The sequence below is a fragment of the Sylvia atricapilla genome, chromosome 1 (genome assembly GCF_009819655.1).
Source record: "Sylvia atricapilla isolate bSylAtr1 chromosome 1, bSylAtr1.pri, whole genome shotgun sequence".
Lineage (NCBI taxonomy): Eukaryota > Metazoa > Chordata > Aves > Passeriformes > Sylviidae > Sylvia > Sylvia atricapilla.
The window spans coordinates 64,420,943-64,437,668 of NC_089140.1; the positions used below are offsets into that span (position 1 = coordinate 64,420,943).

At 42.3% G+C, this 16,726-nt stretch overlaps 1 protein-coding gene across 8 annotated transcripts in view; it reads right to left on the reverse strand.

The window, feature by feature from the left end:
* The window catches only part of PHACTR1 (phosphatase and actin regulator 1), a 303,804-nt gene that overhangs the window by 132,160 nt on the left and 154,918 nt on the right, over nucleotides 1-16,726 (reverse strand). The window contains exon 1 of one of the 8 annotated variants that reach the window (XM_066324459.1): nucleotides 12,086-12,338. The exons of the other annotated variants lie outside the window; for them this stretch is intronic. Within the exon in view, the coding sequence (XP_066180556.1) occupies nucleotides 12,086-12,338 (253 nt within the window). Of the gene's footprint in view, nucleotides 1-12,085; nucleotides 12,339-16,726 lie in introns of those variants that run through there. 8 annotated transcript variants of the gene reach the window in all.

A 16,726-nucleotide genomic window follows, 5' to 3' on the forward strand; every position in this document is an offset into this window, starting at 1 on the left:
AAGACATGGTGTGTGACTGAGTGCTTTCCACTGTATTGATGGGAATGATGCCTTTCTGTGGTGTTTGAGAGAGGAACCAGTGGCATGTTGAGAGCTGCAAGTGCAAGCAGAGCATTCAGCAGCGCACTGGGATGTGCATATACAGAGTCACTTGGCTGTGAAATTGGCAGCAAAGTTTATTTTCACCATCATGAAGGTAACTGTGATAGGCATCTGCACAATATTTCATTTCAACCCAGAAGAAGGATGAAATTCAACCAAACCCTGACATTTCTTACAATTAAAACAAAGGGCTGGTACTGAACAAAGCAACAAAATGATGAAATCTGTTTTGCCTACATGCTGAAAGTGTCCTTTCAAAATCATCAGTATTCTGTTACCAAGCAGATGATAAAAAAAAAAAAAAACAAAAACCCAAAAAACAACAAACCAAAAACCACCAAAGCAAAACGGCAAACATCAACAAGTACAACATAAGCCTTTCTTGGCAATATAAACTGCCTCTTTCTATATAACCTATGGGGAACAGGTTCTCAATTTTAAGTACTTTTCTCCTTTAGGAGAAGTATCTACATGACATCCTACAAGTATCACAAATCCTTTTCTGTCAAGTCAAACGTCATATGCTCTTCCAACTGAGCAGGAGTATTTCCCCCACAAACCTAATGTTCAAAAATCTCTTTAGTTAAACAGCACTTTTTTAAATGAGACTGTCAGAGATTGTCTTGAACCACAACATCGGGCTGAGTACATCCAGTTTAAGAAGGCTTATGGTGGTGTTCAGATTGAAAAAATTCCCAAGTATTTAGTTAAAAAGGGAGAAAACAAGAAACAAAACAGGTACTGCAGGTACTAACACACAAACATATAAAAATGGAACCTGGTCTACATGCAATCATAAAGCAACAATCTGAACTATTCTAATCATAGCAAGTGAAGAACACCGTTTGCTTGGTAAGCACAGGGAACAGGTGCACTAGCTCAGAGCTGCTGAATTCTGCAAGTAATGCCCATCTTTATACACGTCTGTATTTTTATAAGTTTATTTATCTCACTGGGCCCAATGGCCAAAGAAAGCTGACAAAATGAAAAACAAATGAAAACAACCCCAAAGAAAAATATCACCAAAAAGTGTCCTTCTTGAGCCTCTATGCAATGCCAGCAAATGTATTAATGAACTGGTGACTGTCTTGATGTTTAGTGAACTGGCTGTTCTGCCAACTTGAGATGAATAAGAGAAAGAAGCATCAGTTCACTGGAACTACACGATCTCCCTATTTTCTTTTAGGCTCATGGATTTCTATGCTCAGCACGAGCACACTGAGTTCACAAGGAAAGTGGCATTTGACTCAGATGACTAAAACACATAGAAAACCAAATGCACATTAGTAACTAGAGTCAAATGGGACAGCAGGGAAAATGCTGTCTTTATTTAAATGAGACACACAAGAAAGAAAGAAGGAAACACCTCCCAAGTTCTAGCTTGCTAATGCATGTGACTTAGGGGGTGGACTTTCTTTGAAGGAGAGGAAGCTACATAGCTGAGCCTCATGAGTGCCTCCTTCCTTTATCATTTAGTTATCACATCTAATTGTCTTCAATGGCTGCTAGAGGAGCCCAAGTTTGGCAGCTACAGAGAGCAGATAGTCAGAAACTGCTCTTCTCTATTCAGATGCTGGAGCAGGCAGCACATTCTGTCTTAAGTGCCACAGCAGATTGCTGGAAGACAGCTTCTCACCCTCACGACTATAAGCCTGCAGACAATTATTTTGGGGTTGTGAATATTAATGAAAGCTTTACTCATCTCACTCCTCTACTTCTCAACAGGGTGCAATTTAGATTTAAACAGGCAAAGTTCCACACAAGTCTCTGCACCTGGCTTTCCCTTCAGGGTGAACCCAAATTTCAAAACTATTCATCCAATAAAACCAGTATGCTAGCATAAGGAAAGCATCCTGTTTTGCCTGGTGTATGGGAGGAGATGGATGGGGTCTTTCAAATTGTGGCTTAACTTCTGGTTCAAATAGCCTCCACTGTCTATCCATCCGTCCATCCACCCATCCACCCACGTGTCTGTGCACTTACACTACTGACTGTTCAGTCTGTGCATCTGAACTTTTATCAGTGTTGACATTTTAAGCAGCTTGGAAAGTCAAATGTGAAAGATAAGATTCTATAAAGCACTACAGCAGCATGACACACATACCCTTTATATGAGTTCAATTTCAGATGATACAGAAGAAATAACATTTCTATTTATTTTATTTATTTATTTGCTTTACCAATAGCAAGGTTGATAGAGTCTCCATGCTGAAAATAACATTGGAGCTGCACACATACAGTTTCAGATAGTATCAGAATATTGGAAATGTAAAAGTAACTGCACCCAATGCATGGGGTAAAGAGAGATAAAGCTGGCGCCATAATCCTTATCACATGGACTGCTGATATGTCTACAGTCCATATGGATATAAATATATGCATCATCAATACTTTGGAGAAACTTGCTAATGCATAGACTGTGGATGCAATAGACCATAGTGACATTTCCAGGCCTGGCTCATTTGTCAGAATGTAGTTAATGAGTATTCTAGTTATTTATCCTAAGATCTCAAATGCATTCAAGTTTGCTTATCAATATTTTCATCTTGAACCTTCTTATTCTTGAATCTGTATTAAAAGGATAACTAACACCAAGATAAGCCTAATTGTGTTGCAGCTGAACAACTGAAGACAACTTAGCCTACAACTGAAGACAAAAAATAGTTATCAAAATTTCTAATAAAACTTAGACTCTCACTTCTTGCCATGACTTGATAGTCTCAGTATTTCTCCATCATTACACTCCTGTGCTTCCAGAAGATTTAAAATAACAATAGTCTTTGTTTTTTTTGTTTTTTTTTTTTTTTTTTCAAACAGATAATCAACTTCTCTTAGGAGGCAAGGTGGAATAAAATTCATTCTCTGCTACCTAAATCTCCCAAGATAAATTAAACAATTGGATCCATTTTAATTTTATTCCCTGCAGTTCTATTGCACAAAGCCATTAGACTAATGGCCTGAAAGATGTTGCACAAAAGATGACAGAGGGCAAGATTCTTCTCCTAAGCACTGATAGGGGAGGGTGTCCACTGAACTGCAACACTAAACCTATCATCCTAGCCTTGGGCTGCACAGCTCAGGGCAGGAGGAAGGAAAAGGAAGATTTGAAGTACACCTTACATCCTTTTCAAAATGATCCAATCAATATATACTCTGGGCTCTCCCTGCACAAGAGGCTGTACATCCTAAATTGCAACCCCTGGGATTCAGAGATTCAGTAAGTCATGGAGACTGAACACTTCTGGTTAGGGGCAAAGAAATGGGCACAGTAATAACAAATCAAGCTACACAAACCAAGAGCTTGGAGCATGCAGGTCTCTTGCCCGAGTTTATGTACTGACTACCACACTATGAAACATAAATATGCAGAAACCTGCCCTCCTCTTCTCTTTGGACATTTTGGGCACAATTTTATTTTTGGGGGAAGTGTGTGTGTGTAGGGGGTGGGGGTGGGGGGGGATTGGAGCAGGCTGGGGAAATGTTTGTCTTTTATTCCTGAGTCATATCTTCAGACCTTAAAAATTTCCACTGTCTATGCAGAGGAAATACGCAGAGGCTGTCAGTCAGGTCTGTCCATCTCTCATTTGTGGTTTCTCTCACTTGGGATGCAGAGCTTCCTTTCAGGGAGGAATGCTGCTTGTCCATGAAAGCTCTCTCAACAGCACACTTAATGTTGGCTGATGGGCACCGTGATTTTGGACATGCTTCAGGGAGGGTAGCCTGCACATTACCAAGGCAGAATGCTATGTCTAGTGGTTCCAAAGAAGCTGCAGCAGGCGATTTTATAGTGGTCAATTTTATCTTTGATTTAAATTATACCATGTGCTCACTGTTTCTCAGAGCAACAGAAATAACTCATCTTTTGAACCTAAGAGTCTCATCCAAAGGCAAAGGCTCTGCTAGATTTGCCTCATCTTCAGTAAGCTCAACCCAAAGCCAAAAAGTCAGAGAGATGACAGTGACATGATCAAACAATATCTTATTCCTCTCCACCCAATCCTTTCTGAGACAAGGAGACTAAAAGCAACAGACCCACGTCACTTCACAAGAGCAAAAAACCAGCAAGAGGACAGTTTTCCACCTCACAGGGATGGCAAGAACATCATTATTTTCTGAGAAGCGTGCAAATCAAAGTCACAAAGGAAAAACAGGGCCTCCAAGTGCGTCCCGACTTTACCCCTTTGCAGCTTTGCTGCGCTCATTTAGATAATGGCAAACATCACAGCACCGTCCAGTTTCTAAGAAAGCCACTGAAACACACAAAGCTGGCTTAACCGCTGGACACTCTGGTGCTGCCCTTCAGTGATACCAGCCCCCCAACGCTGGGGTTTGGCTAATGGATTTGGGGCAGTGCGTGAGACCTGGCGTGATCCATTAAAGAGACTACAAATATATCCAATTAATCTTAGACATCCTGGCAGACTGTTAGCAAGACGGTACTGCAGATACTTATGCTGTGCTCTTGAAATTAGAGTCTGGCTAATTGTGGGCTGAGTGAGGTGTCAACAACAGGAAGTCAAATTGGGTATTGTCTGATTACAAACAAGAAGATCTTGGAGGATACACAAAGGAATAGCTGTGCATTTACTACCACTCACTGAAATAGATCAAGAAACAAAATCTTACAATACAAAATTTGATGCAGAAAGCCTACTTCCTCTGCTGAGGGAGCAGAAATGAATGAAAATGTCATAAACACAACAGTACACTCAAAGGATAGGTTTTACTCCTTAATCAAGGAGCCCATAAATGAACTCTGCTCCTTTTAATGACGTGACATATACAGGAAAAAAAAGGGGAAAAAAAAAAAAAAAAGAGAAGAAGGAAAGGGACATCACATGGCAGAATACTGAGTCTTCTGATCTCTTCCCTATATACCCAGTATTTCTCTGCTGTAGCGACAAAATTAATGAATAAAATTCCAGTAATGGTTGTAAAGTGAAGTACTTCCATCTATCTCATTTTCTTCTAAAGGATTGCAAGTTTCAAAAAACTAAGAAGCTAAATGAACAAATCATCCTCTAAGAGAAACACCTCTAACCAAGTAAGAGAAGAAGAAAATACAAAAGACAGAAATGGAATCCAGCTGCCCACCTGGGCAGGGACCAAAGAATAGAACAGGACATAGGGGTGGTGGATGTAAAAAAGGCACAGAAAGCCAAACTTATTCAGCCAGGTTGATACCAGGTGGTTTGAAGTGCTCTGGTAATAACAGCATGCAACAAGAACACGCCCCTCCATGATCCAAGCCACCATCCACATCTTGTCCTTTTGCTACAAGCTGCCTCTTACACTTTACACATGGAAAATCTGTGGCCTTTTATGGTTTATCAAATAGTTCTGTATTATATTTTTGATGTTTGTAACTTGACACAGAAGAATCAAAACCAGGCATACTAATCAAGATGGCAACAAATACTCAGAGCATATAATTACTGTTAAATACAGGAAAACCACTGTATTGCTTTCATGATACTTGATGGCATTTTAACTGCTTTTTTGAAATTCCCACAAGGAAATGATTTTTTATTGTGTATTTGGTGTTGCCCCAATCTTTGCATTTAAGAAGCTTACAAATATCAAGATTTTAAACTTGGTTCTCAGATAGAAAGCAGGGCAGTGAAATGCTATCAAAAGATGACAACTTACAGTATTAGAAAGGGGAGAAGACAATAAAAGGAGATAGAACTGAAACAGACAAGCTGTCTGTTCTCTAAAGACCCGAAGAACTGAGGCGTCCTCTTATCCGTGTCACTATGTCAGCAATGTCTAATAAAAATGAGGGGGTGCTGAACCATCATGATCATCTTTGTTGGTTTTGTTCCCAAAACTCCTCAAATGAACAACACATATATATAGAGTTCCCAGAAGAGGTGGCAAACATTTCCTCCATAAGGACACAGGAGTTTTCACTGCAAAACAAAGAACTTAGTCATCTGCTTGCATAAGCTTGACCCGATCTTCTGTACACTTTTTCTCCTCATACTATCTAATTTACCAAAGTGAAGAACTTGCTTACTACCTATATTTTTCCTACAGTTTCTGTTAATAATGTAAATTATATTGCAATTTTGGACAAGACATCTTCCAGGGCACTTCAAAGTAAACCTGGAGCTCTGCTGGGTGACAGCCCATGCGAACTTGGCCATGAATTTCCTATTGCCAGCACAGTGTCACCTGGAATGGTACGCAATTGGCTTATTTTGTGGCCAGCAGCTTTTGCTACAGGCAGTTTAACAGGATACGAATTAATCACAGATGCATGTGAGCAGTTAATGATCTACTCCAGGCTTTGCGGTATTTCTTCAGCCTCATTTTGGGACATAATTGTTTCTTCCTATCCTGCGCCATCCCTTTTCTTCAGCTGCAGGTTAGCCAGCTGAAAGGATTTCCAGTGTTTAAGGAAAGTCTCACATACCACAGGTCAGCCACTCGCATTTGCTAGTCCTGGCAAAAGTGTAAGCCAGAGGGAAGCCCTCTTACAGCCCAAACTGACCTTTTTGTTCCTCTTCTCTTCCTCCCCACTCTCCTCCCTGCCTGCAGGCTATGCCCATCCACAGCAGCATTAACAGATCCCTGTTAGTCTCCAACCTCAGGTCATACTTGTAGGTAACTGACGAGTTTTTGTCAGTCCCCAACGGGCAAGACAAAGTGACTGGAGCACAGCACTGGGACTTTGCCCCCTCCGCTCCTTGGTAAAGGAAAGGTAAAAGATCATGTCCTGGCTGCCTTGAGATTTTGCCATCTGGAAGTCATCATGAGTAGGCATCACACCTTCCTCTTAGAAGGCACTTTTATTCTCAGCCAGCAAAACACCAAGGGCTTATATCTTCCAGAGCAGAAAGTGATGCTGGTGGAAGCAAAGTGGGCCACGCAGCTTCCCAGCTACCTGTTGAGATGTGGAGCATCTGTGCTTGATCTCCTCAACTTTCTCTAGCATACTACTATGTTCACCCAAATCAAATACTACAGAGTTCAACTGACAAAAAGAAAGCGATTTGGTTCTGATCTGTTCTGCAAAGGAGACATATTTCACTCTGCAATGAAAGCCTATGCCTTTCCCCCATTTGCCTCTTTCTTTACGTTAACTATCCCTCAGGGAGTAAAGACACACATTGCATAATTGTATCAGCTGTTCAAACCTCAAACATGTTTTTCAGCTTCCCACGCTTCACAACAGGACCAGGTACTGTTTTTTACCTACCTTTCCATTCTATGCAATCTAATTTTTTTGCTCCAAAATATTTTATGATTTTTGACAGGTACCACTGTAAAAGACTGCAATGCCCCATAGCAACATACCGGGCTCACTCTGCAGATGGTAATGGAAGAGCAGTTACTGTCTGAAATAATGTGAGAATTAGTGAAGTAAAACTTATTCCTAGACACAGCTCTTGCAGGGCTTACAGTTTGTCTAGAAGATAACTATTTAATTTAGTAATTGCTTTTGTGGGAAGCAATACAATCACCTCAGAGACAATCATTGAAGTGATGATAAAGTAAATGTTCTCAAAGTTCCCAACTAAAAGAAATAAATCTTCAGTTCCAGGTGAGAATCACACATGCATACACACACATGCACAAGCCCCCATACACAACCCTCCTCTTTTCTATTTGGAAAAGATATTTATCTAGAAGCTCAAGAAGATGGGCAGCGGCAGAAAAGAAAGTCTTGGAATTCCTACAGCAACACTATCTCAGTGCACGCTGATTTTCATGCATATGTAAAATCTTAGGATAATTTCTGCTTAAATAGCAAAACAGTGAAGTATAGGAGCACATAATAAATAGATTGAATATCAGCTCTGAATGAAACCTTTCAGTATGTTCATTCTTAATATTATTCATACTTTCACTACACTTGAACCTAAAGACTCTAAAAACCTCGAGCCCCACAGTCCTTGGTACTAGGAATGCAAATGGCAAGAGACAGTCCTTTCCTCTCCCTCTCCACTAAAGGACTCATAACCTGTTTACAGACCAGCAAGCAAGTGGAAGGAAGTCCCACTATCTCCATTTTACAGACAAGGAGCTTGGGTACAGAGTGATACATGATAGACATGCCTGAAGCTGCCCAGAGATACTCTGCAGAGAACCCTTGAACTGAGAACCCCCATTTGTCAGTGATAAAACCCCACTTTGCTCTGTGAATTCCTTCTCTTCCAATACACCCTTAAGTTAACTGCTTTCCACTTAAGTTTTCTTGTCAGATCCTCTGCATAAAAATCGAAAGTATCCCACTTCAATTGTTCCACTCTTTCTGTTAGGTCATCTCTGGGTGTCATTGAAGTTTCTACAGTTCTTTCCAGCCACACTGAAGTAGAGATGTGTCTAGAGCATGTTCCAGAGCCAGGCTCAAAATTCAGAAGGACACAAATTCGCAGTCAGTTTTCAGTATAAAATAAATAAAAACCAGCCAAGCCTCTTTCTTTACTTGTTTCTCTGACTACTGTTCATCAGTCATGTCATCTGCTATGCCCCAGCACTATCACAGCCCTCATAGAGACCACCAAAATCAGCACACTGAAAAGTGCTCTGTGCAAACCAGGAGATGTCTAGCATTGCAGTGCACCTTGATCTCTTGTAGTTCTAACTCCTTCTGCTCTACTGGACTATCAGTCACTTTTCATTTATACATTTACATTTACATTCAGAAAGCATTTTCATTCCTCTTCATGATTCCGGAACAACTTACACTGTTTCCTCAATTATTGTATGTTTTTTCTGGGACTTTTGCAACTCTTCACCATTCTGCTTCTCCCAACACCTCCCTCACAGCCCTCAGCTTTCATCAGAGCTCAGCCCTGATTGCTCCTGTATTCCTGGAGGTGACTCATTTCTCTCTTCACTTGACCTCTCCCTCTCGGTTCAGTCCACCATGTCTGATTGCCTCTCTGGCATCCTGTCCTGAATATCTCATTCTTCCCTCACATACAGCTTCACCACTTCATTTTCAACACTGTTTCTGCTATTCTGTCACCCAACCTTTCCATATTGGTGCTTTTATAGACTTCTCTTGTTTGAAACGTCTCTCAAAATAGACGTCTCTATTTTGAAACTAAAATAGCATTAAATATATCAATTATTTTCAGTCTAATGACTAAAGCATCTTCCATGTCTATCTTATTACTGTAGCCTCCTGCTTCTCTTTGACCTCCTGACTTCTTATTTTTTACCTCACCAAAATGCTCTCCAAATTACATGACCTCCCTTCCAAGATATTGTATGACTCAGTATTGCTTCCATCTTTTCCTTCAGTCTCGTGGCTATCTCTTTTAGTATTCTCCTAGTCATGACTTTTGCTAGATTTGCTGGTGGTCTTTGAATGATTTCACTCAGTTTCAACATAAATTTTAATTCTCCTAGGGTAGTAGAACAATGAAAATGTAGAGGAAGATAATGACTAGAATCCAGGAATCATAACTGGATTAGAAAGATATTTCAGCATTAAATCAATGTATCCAACTGATCTGCCTATACCACAGGGACTGAACCCTAGTCTTTGTACATGGTTCCAACAAATACAATAGTTGCTTAGATCCACACAGGACTTTTGGGTACATGAGAGCACCTACAGGCCTGCAAGACCATATATAAACTATATATAATTTGAATAGGAGGGTGGGGGTGCTCACATTGCAAAGTGCTGTGCATTTCCCTTATAAAAAGTAGTAAGTGGTCCCCTTTCTAAGTGCTCTTTAGTCTGTGCAACTGTGAGGATGCACAGACATCTTGAGATCCCGACAGGTTTCTCTGTATCTGAGCTGGTCACAGATTTTTACCTGATCTGTCTAATATGATCACCACATAATTTCAGTTCATTATATCATCCTTTCCCTCCAAACAACAAAAGGTCTAGAATTGGTATTCACCAGAAAACAAAACAACAACCCTGGTATTTTTCAATGCTAAAAAATATGTCAGAGTCAAATCAATGAGTGTCCCCAGGCAGCATAGCTGGGACTACAGTTTCTTTACTTTCTGAAAGAAACTCACAGCTGTGCATGCTGGTGGGGAAGAAAAGATGGAGGCTGTACTGGTATTAGTTACTTTTTACATCCTACCCCACAGAAAGAGGGGGCAAAACCAGACTGATGACATGCTCTGGAAGCCCGCTGCCTGAGAGCCTCTCTGCTCTATTCTTTGCTTTCCTAGATTATCTCCTGCCAAGAGGCATACCCTGCCCTCAGAGTATCCAATGGTTTGAAGCTAAATAACCAAACATAGAAAAGGAAGCAAATCCCTAAAATACAAACCTATTAGTCTGCTAAGAGGTAGAAGTAACTGGAGTTATACATTCATATGCATCCATGTGTACACGTGTGCCTTAAAAGGGAAGAAAGCATATTCTTTTTGTACTGTGCTAAGATTTCAAGTACAAGGCTCCAAAGAAACCCCAGCAAAAGATGTTGATGTTTTTAAGTTTAAGGTCAATTCAATTAATCTGGGAAAGCACATTTTTATAAATGGCTTAATTTGCTTTTAAGGATAAATAAACTACACCAACACTGTAAAGTAACTACTACTGCTGGACATAGCCCTTCCTTTAATATGTACGGGGCTTGCTGTCAGTAGCAGCACATACCAGGAAAGGAAACACTCAACAATTTACATAGCATTCACCAGATTCTTCCCTCAGCTGTTGTGGCATAAGCAGAAAGAGTGCTTAACCCCTTGTGGGTTTCCAGGCTTCTCAGGCTATCTTCTCCCTTTTCATCAAAAGCAATTCTGTTCAGCTTTAGCTGCTTTTTAATCAAAGAAACTATAATCACACTAGCAGGATACTAATTCTGAAGAGACATTAGCAATAACCACGGTTACTTTGTTAAACTGCAGACCTGTGGTTGACAAAGAACCACGAGATCCCAAATAATATTTTATTCCTTTGCATAGAGCAAACGAAAGCAAAGTCGGTTAATTAAAATATTACTATTAATAATAGTAATAACACTAACCTTCATAACAAAAGCTGAAAAATGAAGTGTTAACAACTACTAAGAACCTGAGCTTTCAAATTCATATCTATCATCAAAAAAAGTCTTTCCCTGACCTTCAGAAAATGAGATCTGTATACCACATCAGTTAATAGGAACCTAAGTCGAGTGCCTTCAGTCCTAAATAACATGCAAATCCACATAGCAAAGCAAAGTAATACAACATTGAACAAGAATGTGGAGTAACATCTGGGAGGCTATTTTTTGCCTGAAAGCTTGCATGCTGCTCCTAGGTCTCAGCTTCTCCTAATTGCTGACTTTGGCAAAACCCAAAGAATTTGTCATTGTTGCCTTCAAACATTTGCATTCCTAGAAACATAAAAAGCATACGCTTACCTGTAGCAACACCTGTGATTGATTACACCGTCACTCTCTGAATACCCTCTAGAGGTTTGCTCAGTCCCGAAAGGAGAGGGGGAAGGGATAAGAACAGTTGTCTGAAGAGCACTATATTAATCCCAATAAAAATACAATTTCCCCCATGCATTTGACAGCACGACAGCCACACTAGTGGTATTCCTGATAAACCAGACCTTCCAGATACTCAGCTGAGTCAAGCAAACTCTATTGCAGCACGACAAGGAAAAAGTTGATGTATCAAGGCGAAAAACCCTGATCTAAAATTCTCAGGAATGGGAACAAAACACAATCAATACAAACAAGCAATTTCTATAGCAACTGGGGAGAAAAGGGAACGTAAAAAAAAAAAGAGAAGAGTTAACTGTTAGCACTGCCTTAACTGTTAGCATAAAGCTTCTGTGGCAAATGAAGGGACCTGTCCCTTTTGGCATCTCCCTGATCGACGACAGGCTGAATCAATGCCCAGCGCATTCCTCCCGCGCCTCCTTTCCTCTTTCCCTGGGATCTGTGGAGGAGCAAGCCGAGCATCCCAGGCTCCGACGGGAGCGCACACATGTCCGCGCACCCCCCAAGCAAAGCAGAAGCGCTCCCCTGCCTCGCTCCTACACCCACAGGATCTCAGCACTCACCGTCACGGGCTTCCTCCCCGCGACTGCAGTTGCTGCAAATGTGTTTGATCTCCTTGCCTATGTGATACTGTATCACAAACGAGACATTGTTGTTAGTGGTGCCGGTGGGCTCCTTCAGAGGCTTCATCCTCACTAGATAGAAAGCTTTCTTTTTAGGTTTCTCTCCACTCATGTCTGAAACCGAGCCCTGCCTGCAGCCGGCAGAAGGAAAAGCCAGCATCCCAGGCTGCCTGGCGTGCGTGCAATCCGCCATCCGCTCCCGCTCGCCTCGGTGTTTAGCTGCCACACACAACAGGGATGAAGGGGAGGGCTGGGGGAGAGGGGGAGGCGGGAGGCAGAGCAGGCAGAAGCGCTGCCTGAGCCTTGCTGCCTGCCCTCCGCGACCCCGCTCCTTAACCCGTCCCCCGGGCTGGGCTGGAGGATGCTCAGCGTGCTCCGAGCCGCTCCCTTAGCCGCGGGAGCCGGACACATTTGGCGGCACGGCGGAGCCTGGCACACCTTTGGCTACCTTGCCCCCTGCGAACATCCCGGAGGCAGAGCCTCCCTCGGCTTCCCGCTCCCGCCGCATCCCCTTCCCTGACGCCCTCCCCGGTCCCCGCAGGCCCCGGAGCGCCCCGGGCCGCGGGATGGCGGGCACAGCCCGGCTCCGCCGTGCTCCGGCCGGGAGAACACGGCAACACGGGCGGCAGCGCAGCCCGTCCCACGGAATTAATGATGTACACACAAAGGACTGTCCGGCAGCGGGCTGCAAACCCTCCTCCCCGGCTCTCCATCGTCGGCTGCGGCTCAAGGGGGGCACAGGGGCACTCCGCTTCAGCTGCCCCAGCAAAACCAAACCCCACCCGCTTTTCATTCTTGATTTCTTTTTTCCCCCCTTTGCTCCTTATAAAAGCCAGATAAGGTGCTTGGTCCGGCTCGTGCAGGGCTTAAGAGGGCAGCCGTGGACAATGGCTGGCACTGCCTGGTGACTTCGGCCCCAGAGCCCCTGCAGGGGCACTGCTCCTCTGCGGCAAAGGCGGACCCACGGTTTGAGACTGCTTATCTGGGCGATGGACTTCTTTGTCTCCCTTGCCTCCTGCCTGTAGTTGCAGCTGCTCCGGAGAACGGCCTAATCATTCCAGGCTGCCCACATTTCCAAAACTCCTCCTGCCTGGAAGAGATTATAATCCCCAGCCAGACACACTGCAATCCCCTACTGTCCAGCTGCCTCCAAAATGCTCTGTGTTTCAATGGCACTGGTAAACAACTCAAGCTGCCCAACCTGCCAAAGCAGCAGCTTAGGACAGTGCCTGTGACATGAGAATGAGAGGAGTAGGGGTGAAGATGCTTGCTTCTTGCAGGTTCTGGGAAGGAAAGCCTGAAGAAGAGATGATAACCTCAGCTATTCTGGCTGCTATTACAGGAATCTGAGTGCTGGTTCTTTAAATCTTCAGCAAGCTATCAGTTTGGCAGGCACTAAGCAGAGAGAGTGCAATTGGGGCAGATGAAACATGACAAAGAATAACGCCATTCTTCTTATTTTTAGCCAAAGCCCTCACTCACTGTTAGAAGAAAACCACTCATTCTGCAATTCTTTACCATTTCCACATATTGTTGCCCCATGTTTTACTGCAACATGAGGACAAAACAGCCTTGATTCTCTTCAACTATACATGAAATAGTCAGTGAGACTTTTGCCTAAAGAAGGCAGAGCAGAAACTTAAGGCCTCGGTGCTATGGTTTTCCATTTTCTCAAGTTCACGCCTGCACAAACACACACACTCACACAGAGGCACACAGAAGATGCATACAATGAAACTGCTGACCTACTTGTTCTGTGTCATTCTGATGCAGGTCTGACTTCTCACCTGGCACTCCTGGGAGTAGAAACCAAATGCAAGGCTTTACTTTTCCCAGCAGAGTTCACAAATCAGCCTAGGTGCTATCAGATCTCAGAGAAATACAGACTGAAGCAGGCTTTCAGCAGAATTATGCTGGTCACCAAGCCACACAAGCATCCTACACACTGGGCTATGTGTGTGGGTTTAGGCTGAATAGAGTCGGTCACCTCAGGTGATGTACAGCCCCAAAGGACTTGATTTTGCATGTGTTGCTCATCTAAAATTCCTACACGTTTCATATAAGTGGTAGGAGAACAGGGAATGCACAATTATTCAAGAATAAGCAGGTGATTTTCCCAAATGTCTGTAGTGTGTAGTTCTGAGTTAATGCACTGAAAAGTCATCCCTTTGAAGGCCAGATGCTGTTTGCTATGTTACACATTTGGAAAGTAAAGGCTGAGAAGAGTTTGATTCCTCCAGCAGTCAGACAGCAGTTCAGACACTTGCAGTGGAATTCCCTCTAACTTATTCATTGCCTTTGAGAACACCTTCAGTTTGGTTGTGATTCAGAAAATAATTAGGTGAGTGGAAGACATGATCATAATTCACCTTCTGAACTTGCTTAGAGTTCACAGCTGTCACTGGTACTCAGTACTGCTGCATTACGGAAATGGGTCAGGAGAGGAAAGCACATTCAAATGTCAGCTTCCCTGAATCTGGGAAATATGAGTGTTAATGAAATGCAGGGTGAATTCAAAACTGGAATATCATATCTGTTGTCTCAGGGTAGTTTTGGGGAGTTGTGCCTCACCTGTCTTAAGAAAAAAAACTAGAGTCATACATTCAGAAGAGCTGAAGACCAGCAGAGCTGGTCTTGTAAGGCAAATGGTCTTGTAGTTCAGGAATTGGGTAAGACTTTGAACATGAAAAGCTGGGTCAAGTCACCAGTTTTTTGCAACCTCCCTCTGTGACCTCAAACAAATTATTTACAGCCTCCTGATATCTCAGCTCCTTGCCTAAAGAACAGTGATGGTGATGTTTCCATGTTTCAGACAAATCATAATGTAAGGTTCTCTGAAGGTTCTCTCTGTATAGCACAGAGAGAATACAAACTTTTCAAATACAGAGACTTACTGCTTATAGCAAAATGAAAGGGGGAACAGGAAAAATGTGTTTCATAAGGCTTAGCCCAAATGGTTCACTCGCTCCAGACTTAATTTTTTTGTTTCACTTGATTTTATTTCAATAGTATTTATCCCTCCTTTTGCAACTCATTTGATTCTAAAGCCATAAAATTCAACTTGGATCTGAAAATAGACTTCATATCCAAACACTATGCATTTTCATTGACTCTGGTATTATCTGCCCAACCCAAACAACTTTTAGAGAGGGACAGAAGTAACTTCTTTCTCAGGCAGAGACTAGAATACTATCACCTACATTCTCGTCCAGCCTCACATGTACTCCATTCTGTGAAAGAACCATCAAATATTACCAGAGTGGGCTGAGTTTTACAAGCAGATCTCAGGACACTTCAGAAGTCCAGCTGCTGTGACATGTTTGTGGATGATTGGGAATTAAATAACTGGTGAATAAGAACCCCAAATTATCATGGAGAAAGCCCAGTGCATTTTTGCTTCCAGGTGCTATGTATTTTGAATGCAAACAAGCCCTGAAGCCATCTGCTAGTATGTCTCCTGTAACATGCTCTTTGCTATAACATGCAAATTGCCTTCATTCCTAAGAGCTGCCTTACAGAGAATTTGAATTTGCCACAGCTCATAAAACAAAAATATGTTTAATTATGATCTGTTTAATTATGGTGAAAGCTGCTGCTGCTAATCAATTCCAGGACAAATAATGTAAAATGTATGTAGTGCAGTAGTCCTGCAGAAAAGGACTTGCTTTGCCTTTTTAAAGATAAATTAAAAAAAAAAAAAAAAAGTCTAATAACTATTTCACTGCCTCAGTACACAGCTATGAATCGTGGCATAATTTGATTGCACAGTGGACAACAAAAATCAGTGAACAGGATGTAAAATAATTCGTTATTTGACAGTGAATCAACAAACTTGCCTCCTATTCCCAGTCCACATTTGCTTCTTCTATAAACTTGGGAAACCATTTGTACCTTCAGTTCTTTCATCCCTGCAGCCTTTGCCATTAAGGAGAGTGCCACATCCATTGTCCATAAAGAAGAAATGGAAGCATCATCCCCTTTAAACAGATGAACCACTGAGATATCAATTCTTACCTGCATCAAAATCTCTGAGGCTTGACACTATCATACCATTTTTTCCTCCCTTTCACCATGTCCTCCCATGTCAGAGATCACTTGGCTAATTTTGGGGCACTGTGCCCTCAAAGAGCAGGCAAGTTTTCAGCTGCATTCTCCACTCCACAGAAAAGAAGATTCCCTCTTACTTCTTTCTCTGAGCTGTGCACTGTGCAAATTGCCAGCCAGGACACCCTTGAAGCGTGCCTTATAGCCCTTAGCTGAACAACATGGAGGTTTCTGCGTGGGCTGGACACTCTCTCTACCAGCACAAATAGGTGGACAAGACAAATTGTATGGAAGCCTCTGATCCTTGTTTCTTCAATACAAATGTTGTGGTGCAGAGCTGTAGTGTTCCCCTGAAAAAATGATGGCACTGTCCATGTGAAAATGTTAGACAAATGCAAGTCTAACAAGGCAGCATCATTTCTTCTCAGCAGTTTAGTCTTTCTATCCAAAACACCATGATTCATATTTTACAGTCTACTTAGGCAATGATGTTTTTTACTGGGATGCCCCTGTACTTGGCAGTTTTTTATAAATATT